Source organism: Urtica dioica, chromosome 8 (genome assembly GCF_054948205.1).
Source record: "Urtica dioica subsp. dioica isolate 48M chromosome 8, U.dioica_male_clone48M_v1_H2, whole genome shotgun sequence".
Classification (NCBI taxonomy): domain Eukaryota; kingdom Viridiplantae; phylum Streptophyta; class Magnoliopsida; order Rosales; family Urticaceae; genus Urtica; species Urtica dioica.
In genome coordinates, this window is record NC_142763.1 from 908,082 (window position 1) to 925,125 (window position 17,044).

The following is a 17,044-nucleotide window of genomic DNA, read 5'->3' on the forward strand; positions in this document are numbered from 1 at the left end:
ATAGACCAATAGAGCTAGAAGATATCCCTTTCCGGTCCTAACTTCTTTAGCCTGGAAAAGGATGTCATTTACCATCCGAAAAATGACCCCCAACTCAACCGTCGGGTTAAGCACGTGATGGTGGTTACGGGGTTCGGATATTCCGAAAATGGGGAGCCCTATTACGAAGTCAAAAATTCGAACGGAAGAAGGTGGGCCGATCAAGGGTACTGCATGATTTCGGCCCTGGAAAACAACGCCGATTTTATGAGGTTTTAGTTAAGTTTTGACCTAATCAGTATGACGTTATTAGTCTTCTGACTTGTGTTAAAGTTTAGTTTGTAATTTTCTTAGGTTGAAAACAACGCCTATGGTCATGTTTCTTATGTTTTTTTTTCTTCCTAAGACTCAGTCTCTTAACTCTGTAAACTTCTGATCGAATATCATTCCTATATGCACGCTCGGGTGGAATAGTAAAAGGCGATGAGACACCTTGGTGCAAACTGCTTAGCACCAAATATGGAGTCAATACGAAGGATAAATTGAGTGGTTCGAAACCTTTTATACGAAATGGCAGAGTAAAAATTCAAAAAAAAAATTTTGTGTAGGTTTTTTTCATAACCTTTTATATATTTTTTTTATATATTCGTAGTTTCTGTAGTTCTACTTCTATTTGAAATACGCATTGAATGGCTTTTAATTATGACTTGGTCTTTGAGCACGAGAGGGCAATAAAAGTAAGGCATCACGTCATTTGTCTGTATTTCTTTCTCTGTTTGTTCCTCTGAGAAAATAAAGAATTGCCTATGGAAACAAATAATGCAAAGCACCATTATTCTTGATAAGCCTGACATCACCACTAGTCAGTGTGAAATGCTTAGTTACACGTAACCGAATGAAATGATATCTTGTGATTCTCAACATCCATAATTCAATTAACATGCAGATTATAATTACAACAACAATATTATAAATACCCTAACATCATGACTCATGAGCAACCAACCCGCACCTGTTTACAATCCTCTACAGCTGTCTGTCTTGCTCTCTCTCACACCCTCTTCAGAAATGTTATAATAGTAAACCATTAACCTTCGCGTAAATCCCAATCACCGGAAAATGACCTATAAATACGAGGGATGGAGGAAATCCGAATCTATCAACCAACGTTTGAGGCGAAACAATGACGAAATCGTGGTCAATGGGGCCCGTAACATGTGGGCCTTGATGCTGGTTGCATCTGCAATATATTTCTCTTTATGAATCCATTTTAATCTATGTCTTCCCTACAATATATTTCTATACAGAGTCTTTTTTTATACATCACGATCTTGTTTTCCCTTTTATGTCATCTGGGCGTTCTTGTTTATCAGGCATCAATTATAGAAGGGATCCATTATAGAACTATGGGTGAGTTAAAAAAAAGGACTACATAATAGACTTCTCCACTTGTTCCCCACATTATCCACCCAAAAACGGCCGGCGAGTTTCCATTTGATACGATCAAACCGATGATCCAAACCCCTGTCTTCGATCAAGGAGACTACGATACTTGCTGGGCCATAGCTATAGCAGATACAACCAGCATCAAGGCCTATGTTACGGGTCCCATTCACCACGATTTCGTCATTGTTTCGCCTCAAACGTTGGTTGATAGATTCGGATTTCCTCCATCCCTCAAATTTATAGGTTATTTGCCGGTGGTTGGGATTTACGCGAAGGTTAATGGTTTACCGTCACTCCATTCGTTCCCATACGTGGGTGGGAGGAATCACACTCGGATTGAGAATTTGGTAAGAAATTTTTGTTTGTGTTTTTTTTTCCCAGAACCTTGAAATGTACCAGTATCATGAGGGTATTAAATGGCTTAATAGACCAATAGAGCTAGAAGATCTCCCTATCCGGTCCTAACTTCTTTAGCCTGGAAAAGGATGTCATTTACCATCCGAAAAATGACCCCCACATCAACCGTCGGGTTAAGCACGTGATGGTGGTTACGGGGTTCGGATATTCCAAAAATGGGGAGCCCTATTACGAAGTCAAAAATTCGCACGGAAGAAGGTGGGCCGATCAAGGGTACTGCATGATTTCGGCCCTGGAAAACAACGCCGATTTTATGAGGTTTTAGTTAAGTTTTGACCTAATTAGTATGACGTTATTAGTCTTCTGACTTGTGTTAAAGTTTAGTTTGTAATTTTCTTATGTTGAAAACAACGCCTATGGTCATGTTTCTTATGTTTTTTTTCTTCCTAAGACTCAGTCTCTTAACTCTGTAAACTTCTGATCGAATATCATTCCTATATGCACGCTCAGGTGGAATAGTAAAAGGCGATGAGACACCTTGGTGCAAACTGCTTAGCACCAAATATGGAGTCAATACGAAGGATAAAATGAGTGGTTCGAAACCTTTTGTACGAAATGGCAGAGTAAAAATTCAAAATTTTTTTTTTGTTTAGGTTTTTTTCATAACCTTTTATATTTTTTTTATATATTCGTAGTTTATGTAGTTCTACTTCTATTTGAAATACGCATTGAATGGCTTTTAATTATGGCTTGGTCGTTGAGCACGAGAGGGCAATAAAAGTAAGGCCTCACGTCATTTGTCTGTATTTCTTTCTCTGTTTGTTCCTCTGAGAAAATAAAGAATTGCCTATGGAAACAAATAATGCAAAGCACCATTATTCTTGATAAGCCTGACATCACCACTAGTCAGTGTGAAATGCTTAGTTACACGTAACCGAATGAAATGATATCTTGTGATTCTCAACATCCATAATTCAATTAACATGCAGATTATAATTACAACAACAATATTATAAATACCCTAACATCATGACTCATGAGCAACCAACCCGCACCTGTTTACAATCCTCTACAGCTGTCTGTCTTTCTCTCTCCCACGCCCTCTTCAGAAATGTTAATAGTAAACCATCAACCTTCGCGTAAATCCCAATCACCGGCAAATGACCTATAAATACGAGGGATGGACGAAATCCGAATCTATCAACCAACGTTTGAGGCGAAACAATGACGAAATCGTGGTCAATGGGGCCCGTAACATGTGGGCCTTGATGCTGGTTGCATCTGCAATATATATCTCTTTATGAATCCATTTCAATCTCTGTCTTACCTACAATATTTCTATACAGAGTCTTTTTTTATACATCACGATCTTGTTTTCCCTTTTATGTCATCTGGACGTTCTTGTTTATCATGCATCAATTATAGAAGGGATCCATTATAGAACTATGGGTGAGTTAAAAAAAAAGGACTACATAATAGACTTGTCCACTTGTTCCCCACATTATCCACCCAAAAATGGCCGGCGAGTTTCCATTTGATACGATCAAACCGATGATCCAAACCCCTGTCTTCGATCAAGGAGACTTCAATACTTGCTGGGCCATAGCTATAGCAGATGCAACCAGCATCAAGGCCTATGTTACGGGCCCCATTCACCACGATTTCGTCATTGTTTCGCCTCAAACGTTGGTTGATAGATTCGGATTTCCTCCATCCCTCAAATTTATAGGTTATTTGCCGGTGGTTGGGATTTACGCGAAGGCTAATGGTTTACCGTCACTCCATTCGTTCCCATACGTGGGTGGGAGGAATCACACTCGGATGTATATGTCACGCCATGCTTTCACTAATGTATATGTCACATATTTTCACTCTTGATTAAATATGCGTGGCTTAATTTTGTGCCATACAAAATTCTGGACTTTTGCAAATACATGCCCACACCAACAACAAGCTAGCTTTACACACATGAGTTATTCACAATTGAAAAAAGCCAGCTAGCTTCTGATAACCTGATAATTACTTAATCAACTAAAATTTAATTAAACCTTAATTAGAAATATATGCATAATTAATTTTTACTGTTTTCAAATATAAAAAGCTTATCATTATCTCTTATCACTTCAAGCGAATCGATGAGTGCTCCTTCATCGTTTGTTATCGTCACATTTGTAGCATCCAACCCGAATTTCTCACCTATTTCCACAACAAAAATTACACAATTAGCAAAAAGTATAAGTTATCTTCAAAATATAGGCAATAATAAAAATAAATTAATAAATAATAAAAAAAAAGGTTTCCATATGCAACTGACATTGTTGATTAAAAAAAATAGGCATATATATCACCAGCAAAGAAAATTTAAACGATAATTTTTGTTTACGACAATGTCATAAATTAATCATTCAAAATTATTCAGGTATCGTTGTAAATTACTGATAAAAATGTTCAACTATTTTTTTTACGGTGATTTGATCATGAGGTCCAATTAAGAAAAAAAATAAAGAGAATTCACCAAAAAATTAAAGTAGTTAGTAGTTAATGTATCAATATCTTTTTCACTTCTTCCAAATTCAACGAGTGAAAAAATAACGTATCTAATATAGCTAAAAAAAACGTACCTGCAATAAGTTTGAGCTCTTCTAGTGAAGTTGGCAACCTAATAAGCCTTCCGGGTTCTTTGCAACCATTATCTCTTCTCTCCAATGGATGTCCTCTAAATATGCTAACCCTAACGCAAAAGTCTACTAACAATCCTCCGCTTGCCGGTCTATCGTAATTCGACGCGACCACTTCCTCCTCCGCAGCACTCAGGCGCCCTAACGGAGACGAATCGGCCAGCTGGCGGTTTTGGATCATCTCGTTGAGGCTCGTCGAAGAAGACGACAAATGAAAGCCGTTGGATGAAGATCCTCCGGCGGCAATGTTATCCGCGCCGTTCATCACGAGGAGGTTGATCATTTCCTCGTTGTCGTCTTGCATGGCCACGTGGAGCGGAGTTAGGCCGTGGCGGTTCTTCGAGTCGACGTTGAGGCCGTATTTCAGGAGCTCCTTCATCACCGCCACGTCGTTCCTCTTCGCCGCCGTGCAGAGAAGCTCTCCGGCCACGTGGGCGTCGGAGAGCACCGCGAAGTGGTAGAGTATGTTGAATATCGTGTGGTGTTTCGAGGCTATCGCGTTCCATAACGCCGTGTTTCCGTTCATGTCTGAGATTATTTATTTGTGTTTCGTAATTAGGTTAACATTCTCATGAACACCGAAACCCTAGATCTAACCGTACAGAAAAGTAGAGTATGTGTCCTTCTAATGATTTTTTTTTAAGTACCTTTTAAGTGAACATTACAAGCGTGCTTGAGAAGCACCAAAACACATTCTTCATGCCCTTCGGTTGCAGCGATGTGCTGATTAATAATTTAGGCAACCATAGCAAAATAATAAGTAAAAAAAGAAAAGTACAGCCGATTTGATTTATTATAATAATGACCTAGCGATATTTACAAGTGTATATACATACCAGAGGAGTTCTTCCTTTGGAGTCTCCGATGTCAGGATCAAGCTTTGCCTTGAGAAGCTCATCGAGAAGCGCCGCATTTCCCGAGCTCGCGACGCTCAATAAATTCGCTTCCATGTTAGGATCGCCTTCTTCTTCTCCGTCCTCGACCATCAATTCTCCGATTTTCAAACCTTTAATCTTATGATGCTACATAATAATATTAATAGTCACAAAAATGAATGACACATTATTATTGATTCATTAGGCTCACATGACATGCACATATTTTAACAATTATATGTATATATATATACCTGAAGAAAGTTTTTGAGAATCTGTATGTTATCTTCTTTCTTGGTCTGCATGGCTTCGATTAAAGCGCTAGTTTTGATCCTCAAGAGCTGCGAAAGAGTCTTGGTTCGGTATGTGAACACTTGAGGCCTACAACATAGCGCGCTAACTTCGCCGAAAATGTGGCCCGTGTGAAGAGTCCCGACAACTCGCTCTGCGTTGGTTTCGCAGTCGATTATGTCCACTTCTCCCGAAACTATGATGTACACATCGTCCGGCGCCTCGGTTTGCATTATCACGTCTTCTCTAGGTGGAATGTACTCAGCTTTCATTCGTGCTACCTGAAAAACATTTATGGTTTCGTGTTCTCATTAACTCGGGGAGTATTTATTTATCGGTGACCTAAATTTCTTTATTTTTAGGGTTTAGGGTTCAGGGTGAAATAGAGAGATTGTCGTGTTTGTTGTTTCAGTGTTTTAGGGTTTAAGGTTTAGGGTTTGAAGAGACGTACCAAGTGGAGAAGTATTTCTTTAGAGACACCTTTGAAAAGATAAACTCTCTCCACGGTGGGCAAGAACAATTGTTGGCAAATGCTCTTGCAAATCGATTTCGGTAATTGATCGAGCAAGTGTTGTTGGTTCAAACTCTCGGCCTTGAATCTCAAGCACATGTAGGCCAATATTTGCTCTTTTAGCCTCACCGGAAGCCGGTTTCGCGACACGAAGCTTGATGCGGATTCGATGCTATTCCTCTATGGACATTTTTCATACAAACATGTCAATAAAAAATCACTTAAAAATTCTTATTAATAATTTGAGGTTTTACACTATATAATATCAACCACAAATTATCGCATAATCCCAAATAAAAAAGCTACAAATTTTATAACCAATAAAAAATTTAAGCCTACTTTTCGGTAGTTCAAGAGTTGAAAATAGGACTCACGAATTCCATGGTGCGCCGAGTTCCTTCGACCACTAAGTTCGTCATGTTTCCTATGATGTAAGCGGTGAGGCCGAGGTTCAAGAGCATGTAAAAAATGATGAATATCATTTCGGGGGTATTGACCGCGTGGAGATCACCGCAACCTACGGTGGTCATCGTTGGAATGGACCAATAAATGGCCGAAATGTAGCGGATCCAAATGTTGGTCTCTGGAAAATTAGGAATCGAAGACCCGATCCACGTCTGGCTTTCGTTCGAATATAGAACCGCGAGGAGATAGAATAAGCATCCGGCGCAATGTACCAACACTAGTGTCACCTTTCACAAAAGAAAAACAAAAATAAAAATGAGATACTATGATGAACAACTTATTTCATTTCATGCAACAAAAAAAAAAATCTAACAATTTACAATCTCGCTTTCCTAAAAATAATTAAATTATATACTTACAAATAAGAGCCTGGCACATCGGACCCAGAAGTAGCTAAATCTAATGTCCTTCTCAAGCCTACAATATTATGAGAAAACATATGGGGTGCTATTATTATTGATAAATTTTGTTGAAATATGTTACGTACGTGCATGGATATTGTTATGATAAAATTTACGTACCTTGTGAAGAATTGTTTGACTCGCCTAAGTCTCCAAAACCTAAGCATTCCCAAGATATAAAAAGTAACAGGAATCTTTGATCTACTGCCAGTGAATAGCAAATAGAGTGCTTCAAATGGAATTGTTGATGCCACGTCCATTATGAACCATGTTGATAGATACCTATTTTCAAATTAATTAACAAAAAAACATTTAATTTGTTAGTACACATCACAGGCACAAAACAAAACCCTTTGATATATATATATACACACACAGTGACGGAGTCAGTACAGGCCCAGCAGGGGCTTAAGCCCCAACTAAAAAAAAAAAAATTTGCACTTTTTGCCCATTTTTAAAAAAAATTACAATTTTTTCTCTTGAAAATTTATACTTTTGGCCCAATTTTTATAAATTTTTTACAATCAAGCCCCCCCTGAATTTTTTTTTTCAAATTAGCCCCCCTGATGGGCTTTTCTGGCTCCGTCACTGTATATATATAAAAGTAATAGAAAGAAATTCAGAAACTAGATGTTGATGATACGTAAAAAGACTCAAAGGATAGTATGAGCTAATAAGATACACTGTATGTTAGACTATTTTTTTTTTATTTTTTTTTTTATCATGAGCGAAAAACGGAATCCAAAAATAAATCCTAGTATAGAGTATAGACAAGAATAGTTCACGTCATGTGGATATGCGCTAATTAAGTAAATTGCGAAAGTGAATTATCTCAATAATATAATGAACGTATATAAATTTATGAAAATGACGTGCTCAAGCCTCAAGTTAAAGTTGGGCACAAAACTTTAAAGTGGGGAGTGTTGCGGGTCCCACCTCGCGAGCGATAACAGTGCCCGTAAAATAAGGTTTATCAAAATAAATATAGATAATTTCTCCTTTCCTTTTCCTCTTCTGCTCTGAGGGTCTCTCGAGCCTCTTTCGAGCGAGCGAGAATTCTGGAGCGATTTCTGGAGTCCGGTTTCGGGATCTTCATGTGTCTCACCTTCTCTTCGCGGATGATAGCTTGGTTTTTTGCCAAGCGACACCTGAGGAGTGTGAGATGATTTCAGACATTTTACGGACTTACTCTGAGGCCTCGGGCCAGATGGTGAACTTTCAAAAGTCCGATGTTTGTTTTGGTACGGAGGTTAGCGATGAGGAGGGTGTGGTTCTGGCTCAGATCCTAGGTGTTAGGAAGACGGACTGCCATAAGCGATACCTGGGTCTTCCCGCGTTCACTGGTCGGAAGAAGGCGGAGCTTTTTGGGTATGTTAGAGACCGCGTTTGGGCTAAGATCAAGAGTTGGAATGGCCTCTCCCTCTCTCAGGCGGGCAGAGAGGTCCTCATTAAATCCGTCCTTCAGTCGATCCCCAGTTACGTGGCCTCGTGCCACAAGATCCCGCTGCGTTTGATTAGAGACATCCACTCGGCGATCGCCAGATTCTGGTGGGGGGGGGGTGGATCAGCGACGAAGAAGATCCACTGGTGTAAGTGGGAGGTCCTCACGCGACACAAGTCAGAGGGCGGGATGGGCTTCAGAGATTTGGAAAAGTCCAACCAGGCCCTTCTGGCTAAGAGTGTCTGGAGGCTTCTCAGGAGATCGGATAGTCTGGTAGGACGAGTCTATAGACAGAGCTACTTCCCCGATGGTGATATTATGACGGCTCTCCCTGGTTCGTGTAGCTCTTCCATATGGCGCAGTCTTCTCTGGGGACGTGAGATCATTCAGTCCGGTTCGAGATGGAGGATCGGGGACGGGGAGTCTGTGCTGGTCATGGGCGACGACAGTTGGGTTCCGAGGGACAGACCGGCCACCTGGATTGACCCCCCTTGGATTCCCCCCGATATGCGGGTAGCTGAGCTTATGAGACTCGACGGTAGCTGGGACGCTGATCTTATCACAGCGATGTTCGGAGAGGAGGACGCAGCGGCGATCCTGAGCATTCCGTGTGGGGGTGAGGGCATTCCTGACGTGCGACGCTGGCATTTCACCGAGAACGGAGAGTACTCCGTCAAGAGTGGCTTCCGTATAGCGATGGAGAGAGCCCGTACTCCGGTCGCCAGTTCTTCAGACCCGACGGTGATGGAGAAGTGGTGGACGAAGTTCTGGCAGCTGAGAGCCCCTCCTAAGGTGAAACTGTTCTGTTGGCGTGTCTGTTTAGGCCAGATCCCGGCCAGAGCAGTCTTAGCCAATAAGAGGATCACCTCTGACGACAGCTGCCCTGTCTGTCAGGAGGCGAGAGAGACTGTTTTCCACACTTTTTGGGGTTGCAGGTGGAGCAGGAGAGTCTGGAAAGAGGTGGGCTTCGACTCGCGAGTTGAGGTCCCGCGCTGCCTCTTAGGGCCCTGTTTGTTTGAGTTTATTTCTGTTCTTTTACCGTTTGGTTCTGTTTCACTCTTATCTTTGTAACCACGGTATTCCTCCGCCATACGTGAGGGCTTTTATGATATTCCGTGGCACCGACCACGTTTCCTCAAAAAAAAAAAAATAATAAATAAATAAATATAGATAACTATATACATATATTTACATAATATTATTGGTAAAGAAGCATGATCTTGGAATCTATAGCCCTATCACTACTCAATTAGTAATTTTTTTCTTTACTAGGAAAGCCACATATATATATATATATATATATATATATATATATATATATATATATATATATATATATATAGAATAGATTTACTCAACATTTTCATGTCAATATAAAATTGGAAAGCCACATAATCCTTTTTATTTTTTTATTTTGTTTTGTTTGTAAAATTGGACTTTGATGGTAAAGTCACAAATCACATTTTATTACCTTTTTCTGTCTTCAATATTCATTTGAAAAACGTGTATATGTTTGTACAGTTTGTTACTTATAAGGGTCCGACTATCTTTGAATTCTCTGTATGTGAAAAAATTTACATTATTCATATGCAGAAAAACTTTGTAATGCATGCATTAAGTGGTAATCTAATTATAAAATAAATTATAACTTTGTAATTATATACTTCTCCAGATCTCCGTACTTTAATATAAAATAAATTTCTCACTACATATACTTGTCTAATTAAGTGGGTAATCTAATTATATAAAAATACAAAATTACAAAGGCTTGAACGGAAAATATCCACGTATAGACTAGTCAATGAATAAGGTACACAGTAAAGAAGGGAAGTCTTGAGTTTGACTGCGTGTGGTCATCTATTTTCTTTCCTTGTTCGGCTCCTGAGATTTGTATATTGCTTGTTTGATGATTTTTTAAAGATTGAAACTTTAAATAATCATTAGAAAAAGGTATAGGTCGTCATAGGTGGTACCGTCTCCGCCGCGGGGGGGTGGTTATTCGGGACAATGATTCTAAAATCCGTGTCTCGGACAAAGATCTTGTCTCCGACTCGGAGCCGCACTTTGTGCACAAACAGTCCCCACTCGAGGACCTGAAAAGTGGGCTTCGTGTACTTGCCGTCCCGGCGCGTGCAGCGGAACTCCCAGTAAAATCCTTGCGAATCCTTCACTTTTAAAGTCGCTTCAAATATTTTAAAAGGCTAGATTTTTTTTTTTTTTGTATTATATAAAATTTCAGTGATTCCTTACTTGCAAACACGTACAACTTCAAGTCGTTTGAATTTCTACTGTACAAAAACTAATCAGAATCAACCATATATTACTAGTCAACAAATAAGCGATCTCAATAAATTTCTGCAAGATACATATACTTGGAAGTAAACAGTGCTACAGAATTTAACAGAAACGACATTGAGGAGAGTGAAGTATTTATAGAAATAGAATCTGTCACTTCATTCTGTTCCCTGATAAGCTTTCCAATCAGCAATTGAGCATACACACACACACACACACACACATATATATATATATATTGAGCATACACACACACACACACACACACATATATATATATATATACATATATATATATATATATTACAACGTGATTCCAAAACCGGTAATTGAGCTCAAACTGTAGAATCTCACTGATAAATGGATACGATAAGGGCATAAAGTGTTGGAATGTGTTAATAAATTTTATTTATTATTATCATGTGGATGGCTGATTTATGGAAACAAGTTGAGTGGGTTCCACTCATCGGAATTGAATAATTCCAAGTGATACGGATTCCTCGTAACGAGGGCTATAAAATCGAATATTTGTTTGCCAAAATCGGACCTAAGATGAATGAGAAATTGATGCTCAAAGTAGGCTAAAGAAACACAATTGTTGTTGTGTTGTGGAAGTGAAAACCCAAGAGTCCCACATTGGTTGGGGATGTGTGTTGTGGTAGTGTTTATATACTATCCTCTCTCTTTAATGGTCAAGCAAGTGCAAGAGAGGAGAGTGTGGGTGGGTTATCTCTTAACCCCTCACGCGCGCCGCCGCCGCCGAGCCGGGCCGGGCCGGGCCGGGCTCGGGCCCGGGTTTCGGGTTTCGGGTTTCGGGAATTGTCTCGGTCTCGGGCTTTCTTTTTACTACAAATTTCACTTCTTAATGATTTAATTCCTCATGTTGCACGTTATGGTTGGGAATTAAACATGAAACCGTGCGTTATGGCCGTGCATCAATGCGCCATGAAGGAGGATTAACGTTGTGCGTTAATGACCTCATTAGGAGCCATGAAGGAGGATTAACGTTGGATGTAACCGCGTGTTAATGGCCTCATTAGGGGCATTAAACTCCTTTAAGGCTGGGCGTTTTGCTGGGTGGTTCAAATTCGGATGCCTTGGCCTATATAAAGGGTCCGAAGCTCTCATTCAGAACACTTCGAAAATTCCAGAGAATCCCCACTGTTCCCGTTTCTCTCTCGTTCCCAGAAAACTTTCTTTGTCTTGGTGATAGTATTCTCACAGGTTCTAGTTCGCCGAGAGAGTCAAGTGGTTGGTGCTCATCTTGTCTCTGAAGTCGTTGTATCCTGGGAGGCTTTCGCTCACGATTTCCAGCACCTGTGGGAGAGCGATAAAAAGCTTCAAGGAGACCGTCCAACGGGCCTCGACTTTTCGACCTATTTTGTTTTCCCGATTCTTAGTACAAAGGTGTAACCGGGTTTTTTGTAATTTATGTTACGTGTACTTTTCATGCATGCAATTTGTCTTTTATTTACGTCAATATTACTATAATATTGCTAACAATAACCCGGGAGAGTCAAGTGGTTGGTGCTCATCTTGTCTCTGAAGTCGTTGTATCCTGGGAGGCTTTCGCTCACGATTTCCAGCACCTGTGGGAGAGCGATAAAAAGCTTCAAGGAGACCGTCCAACGGGCCTCGACTTTTCGACCTATTTTGTTTTCCCGATTCTTAGTACAAAGGTGTAACCGGGTTTTTTGTAATTTATGTTACGTGTACTTTTCATGCATGCAATTTGTCTTTTATTTACGTCAATATTACTATAATATTGCTAACATAAAGCATACATAATATAAAAGCATGAAATTATATAGTTGCAGATAATGAACAGAAGTAGAGGTAGCAGATAGTAAATGGGTACATATATTAAAGATGAAACTTCAAATAACCATTAAAAAAAGCTATAGGTAGGTACCGTCTCCACGGGGGGGTTATTCGGGACAATGATTTTGAATTCCGTGTCTCCGACTTCATTGGCTTGTCGAAGCAGCGTGATCTGGTCTCCGACTCGGAGCCGCGCGTAGTGCACAAACCGTCCCCACCCGAGGGTCTCAAGAGTGGCGTGCTTGGGGTTGTCGGGCCGGCGCTTGCAGCGGAACTCCCAGGACATTCCTTTCGAATCCTTCGCTCTGAAAGTCGCTTCGTTTTCGCCATCGTTGAAGAGCGGGCTCAGGAGATCCAACCATCTCGCAGGAACGACCAAGCGGTTTTTTATGTCACCTTCAACAAGAATCTTTGAGTATTGATCATTATTCTCCATTTTCTTTTATCTTCTTCTTCTCACAATTTGGAACTGAAGAGAGAAGAGTACGTAGCGATTATAGGTGTTTTTGGCTCAATTTATAGACAGCTCGTTAAGATGGCCTTCCATTTTTTTTTTAATATAATATGTTGATGGTTTATTTAATTGTTTTTATATGTAAATATATATGTACATACGGTAGTAGTGATATATTAGTAATTAAGTATATGCATAGTTCTAGAAAGTTGTATACTTTCCTTCTTGGGTGAAGTGAGATCAATAATATATATATATATATATATATATATATATATATATATATAATATAACAAAAAATTAGCAAAATAGCCAAATCAAACCTTATGATTTGCTATTTAGCCAATGTTTTGTAAATACTAAGTAAATAGCCATGCCGATGACGTGGCCCAATAATAAGTTTTTTTATTTCCGAAAATTGCCCATGTGCGTTTGAATTTTGAATTACATATTTGAATTTTCGGTTTAAATTTTTTCCCGAAATTTTTTGAATTGTTTTCCTGATATAAGTGTGAACATGATTTAGTCAATTTATGATTCCCTTTATTTTAGGAACTAAATGGACGTGGAAGCTGTAATTTATTTGTTTCTTTTTATAGATTATTTCTGATATTTTCGGCCAGAAATATGTTGTATCGTTTATTATTTAAATATATGTAAATAAGTTAAGGTTATGACAACTTATGATATGCGTAAATAAACACTTCCAGATAACCAAATATAATAGTACTTAATATTTACACACATTTACTACAGATATTAACAACCATACATTGTTGTAAAATCCAAGGATTGACATACTCGGTGTAAATATGTGTAAATAAAGATTTACACACGACAAAAATTTAAACTGCCTAATATTTACTCAGATTTACTGCAAAATATGTCAACACCTATTTTTTCATTCTAACATCCAAACACCCAAAATTCTAAACGCATTCACAATGATTTTTCCCATACATTAACACTGAAACATGATTTACATTTTACTACGCATCAAGATACATTAACATAGATTTTTTCTTAATGGCAAATTGAATATTGGTGGAGAGATAATCGGTAATTAATTTGCAGTTATTACTTCCTTGATTCTCGTTTACACGTTACCTCTTTTTTTTTTTTATTAAGTAAACCGTGTGCTTATGGGCGGGAAATGCCTGAGTTTTTTAGTAAATGTAGAAGTGTCTTAAATGATATCTGGCTATTTACTTAGTATTTACAAAACATTGGCTATTTAGCAATGTTAAAGGTTTGATTTGGCTATTTTGCTAAATTACCCATAATATAATATGTTGATGGTTTATTTAATTGTTTTTGTATGTGAATATATATGTACATACCGTAGTAGTGACATATTAGTAATTAAGTATATGCATAGTTCTAGAAAGTTGTATACTTTCCTTCTTGGTGAAGTAAAGTAAGATCAATAATTGATCAAATATATATAATATATATTATATGTGATTACTAATCCTTATCCGCGTATAGAGAAAAAGTCTTTGGCTATGTGGGGTCTTATTAGTCTATCACCGATTTTTTAGCAACTTCAATTTTTTTTTTTTGTTTGTTTCCACCAGATTTTTTTTTATCACGTAGTTTGATAATATATTGATATTATCTCTTAGCAAGATTATAGGGAAATTCACCTGAGCCTATCCAAAGTTATATAAAACCTCTTTGATCAAACTTTGTTTTTTTTTTGTTCCTTCTCACGCTGCTTTTCTTCCTCAGTCTCACTTTCCTTCCTTCCGTCTTTTTTTTTTTCTAGTTCCTTCTTTTCCAAAAAAAAAAAAAAAAAAAAAAAAAAAACATAATCACCAAATAGTCACCTTAATCTCTAAGTTTTGGTTCAATAAGTGTTAGTGAGTTTTTTCAATCTCTTTTAAGGTATTTTTTTTTTCTTCGTGCTCAGTTCATACTATTCCATAATTTTTTTTTATGCTTTTATTTCGTTTTTCATAAGAAAAATTAGGTTTACTATTTCCTGTTTAGAAATCAGTTTTAAGCAGTGTCAAAATCACACGTTTTAAAATAGCTAAAAACGGTTTTTGAATCTAATTTTTTTTACAGAATATACTTTCACATGTTATTTAATTGTGGTTTAAATTTTAGAATTTTTCGAGTTATCAATATTATTTTATGAATTAATTACGATCGGTGCGCAGACTTGTTTTTACCCCGATCCTTTTTACAACAAAACGTCTTGTTTATATATCTACAAAATTCTTTTTGACCTAATTTTTATACACGGCCTAGTTCTATATGTTTATGGTATTTACTCCAAATTTTAGAATTTTTGGATGCCCACATAATATATTTGGAATAAATTCCAAACGGTGCGCAGAATCGTTCCAAAACAGTTTTTGTTTTTAAAAAAACTATATATTGTTTTCTTATACTTTTGATTTTTTATTAAATAATCTGAGCATATTTTGCATATGCCTCTAAATTATGAAGTGTTCCAAATATTATTTCTCTTTAACAGTAATTTTTATAGATTTATTTAAAAAAAAAAAAAAATTTATCGACCCCAAGGGTATTTTCGTAATTTTACACCTTCAGCCGAAATTTTGAAATTTCCAGAACCTGAGTTGTCTTTAGAACCTCTTCAACAAAAGCTTAATAATTTTTTTCCATCGATTAGGTTCCGAGCCGCTTAGTTTTTCCGAGCCGCTTAGTTTTTCCGAGCCGTCTAGTTTTCCCGAGCGATCCTCGACCAACAGTCGTAATTTCCGAAACGAAGGTGAGAATAATCTCACTGCAACACGGATTAGTTCAAAAATATACTAAGTATTATGTGATATGAAGTATTTATGTATTTTTGTAATTTATCAGACCCATCATTCATTTTCCTCATATTGTTGATGTTGTTCTCACCACTTGAGCTACTGCTATTATTTTTGGTGCTCGACTCTTGAGACAACGTCGTTTTGTTGTTGCTATGTTTATTGAAAACAAGAAGGTAATTAAGAAGAAGAAGAAGAAGAAGAAGAAGAAGAAGAAGAAGAAGAAGAAGAAGAAGAAGAAGAGGAAAATAATTTGTTTTTTTTTGTTTTTTTGTGTGTGTGATGAGAGAGAGAGAGAGAGAGAGAGAGAGAGAGAGAGAATGTGTGAAGGAAAATATATGAGTACTATAAAGGAAAGGATTAATTCCTTTTTTACCCCCTGGACTCGTACCTCGATTACGTTTCACCCACTGGACTTGAAAATGTTGCAGAACTAATCTCAGAATTTAGACACGTGTTACAACTTGCCACTTCCGTCAGTATTTGGACGTTAAATTTAACTTTTTGATGACGTGGAAATATTCTAAATACTTTTAATATTTAAATATTATTATCAGATTAAATAATTAAATATATCTCTCTCTCTCTCTCTCTCTCTCTCTCTCTCCCTCTCTCTCTCTCTCTTTTCTTCTTCTTCTTCTTTTCTTCTCTGCATTTTTTTCTTTTCTTCAATAACGAACAAAACTCATCAAACAATTCGAGTTTAATCACAACCTCAACAATCAAAACCAACCTGAATCCATAAAAACATCACAAAAATCCGATAGCCCCAAATTCCAACATATATTAATTCTTTTCTCAGGTTAAGCATTTTCTCGAATTCATCTATGTTGTTTCAAGACAATCAGATTATAATCGAAACGTTTTCGAATCTAGAAAATAGATGGAAAGACTTGAAGATCTGAGAGACCTTGCGATAGGTAGCTCCGCTTCACATCCACTCTCGTCCCGTTTTGGAGAGTCCCACGCTCCCGAACCCGCCTTTTCCGTTCACCAGCTTCGGGCTGAACCGCCCCGTCGCGGCGCTGATCTCCGAGAGGGAGATTCTCAGGCCCAGGTGGAGATTCGACACCGGAGAGCCACATATTGTTTGCTCCGTGACTCGGCTGTTCGAGCCTCCTCCTCCGAACACCGCCGCCACCACCGGTCCCCAGCTCGACCGCTCCGCCGATCCCTCGTCACGATTCTTCTTCATCTTCGCGTAAGAAAGAAACCTAGTCACTTACCCGGAGAGTCTTGATCCG

General features: G+C 38.1%; 1 protein-coding gene across 1 annotated transcript; it reads right to left on the reverse strand.

Annotated features, from left to right (window-relative positions):
- Positions 1–3,605: 3,605 nt before the first annotated feature.
- LOC149386967 (potassium channel AKT2/3-like) lies at positions 3,606–7,281 on the reverse strand. Its single transcript, XM_089623756.1, has 9 exons — positions 7,124–7,281; positions 6,962–7,019; positions 6,512–6,829; positions 6,078–6,317; positions 5,590–5,907; positions 5,297–5,482; positions 5,108–5,183; positions 4,404–4,988; positions 3,606–3,978 (listed from the first exon to the last, which is right to left on the reverse strand). The coding sequence occupies exons 1-9, from the start codon at positions 7,261–7,263 to the stop codon at positions 3,854–3,856; spliced, it is 2,046 nt and encodes a 681-aa protein (XP_089479882.1). The 5' UTR covers positions 7,264–7,281; the 3' UTR covers positions 3,606–3,853.
- Positions 7,282–17,044: the final 9,763 nt, after the last annotated feature.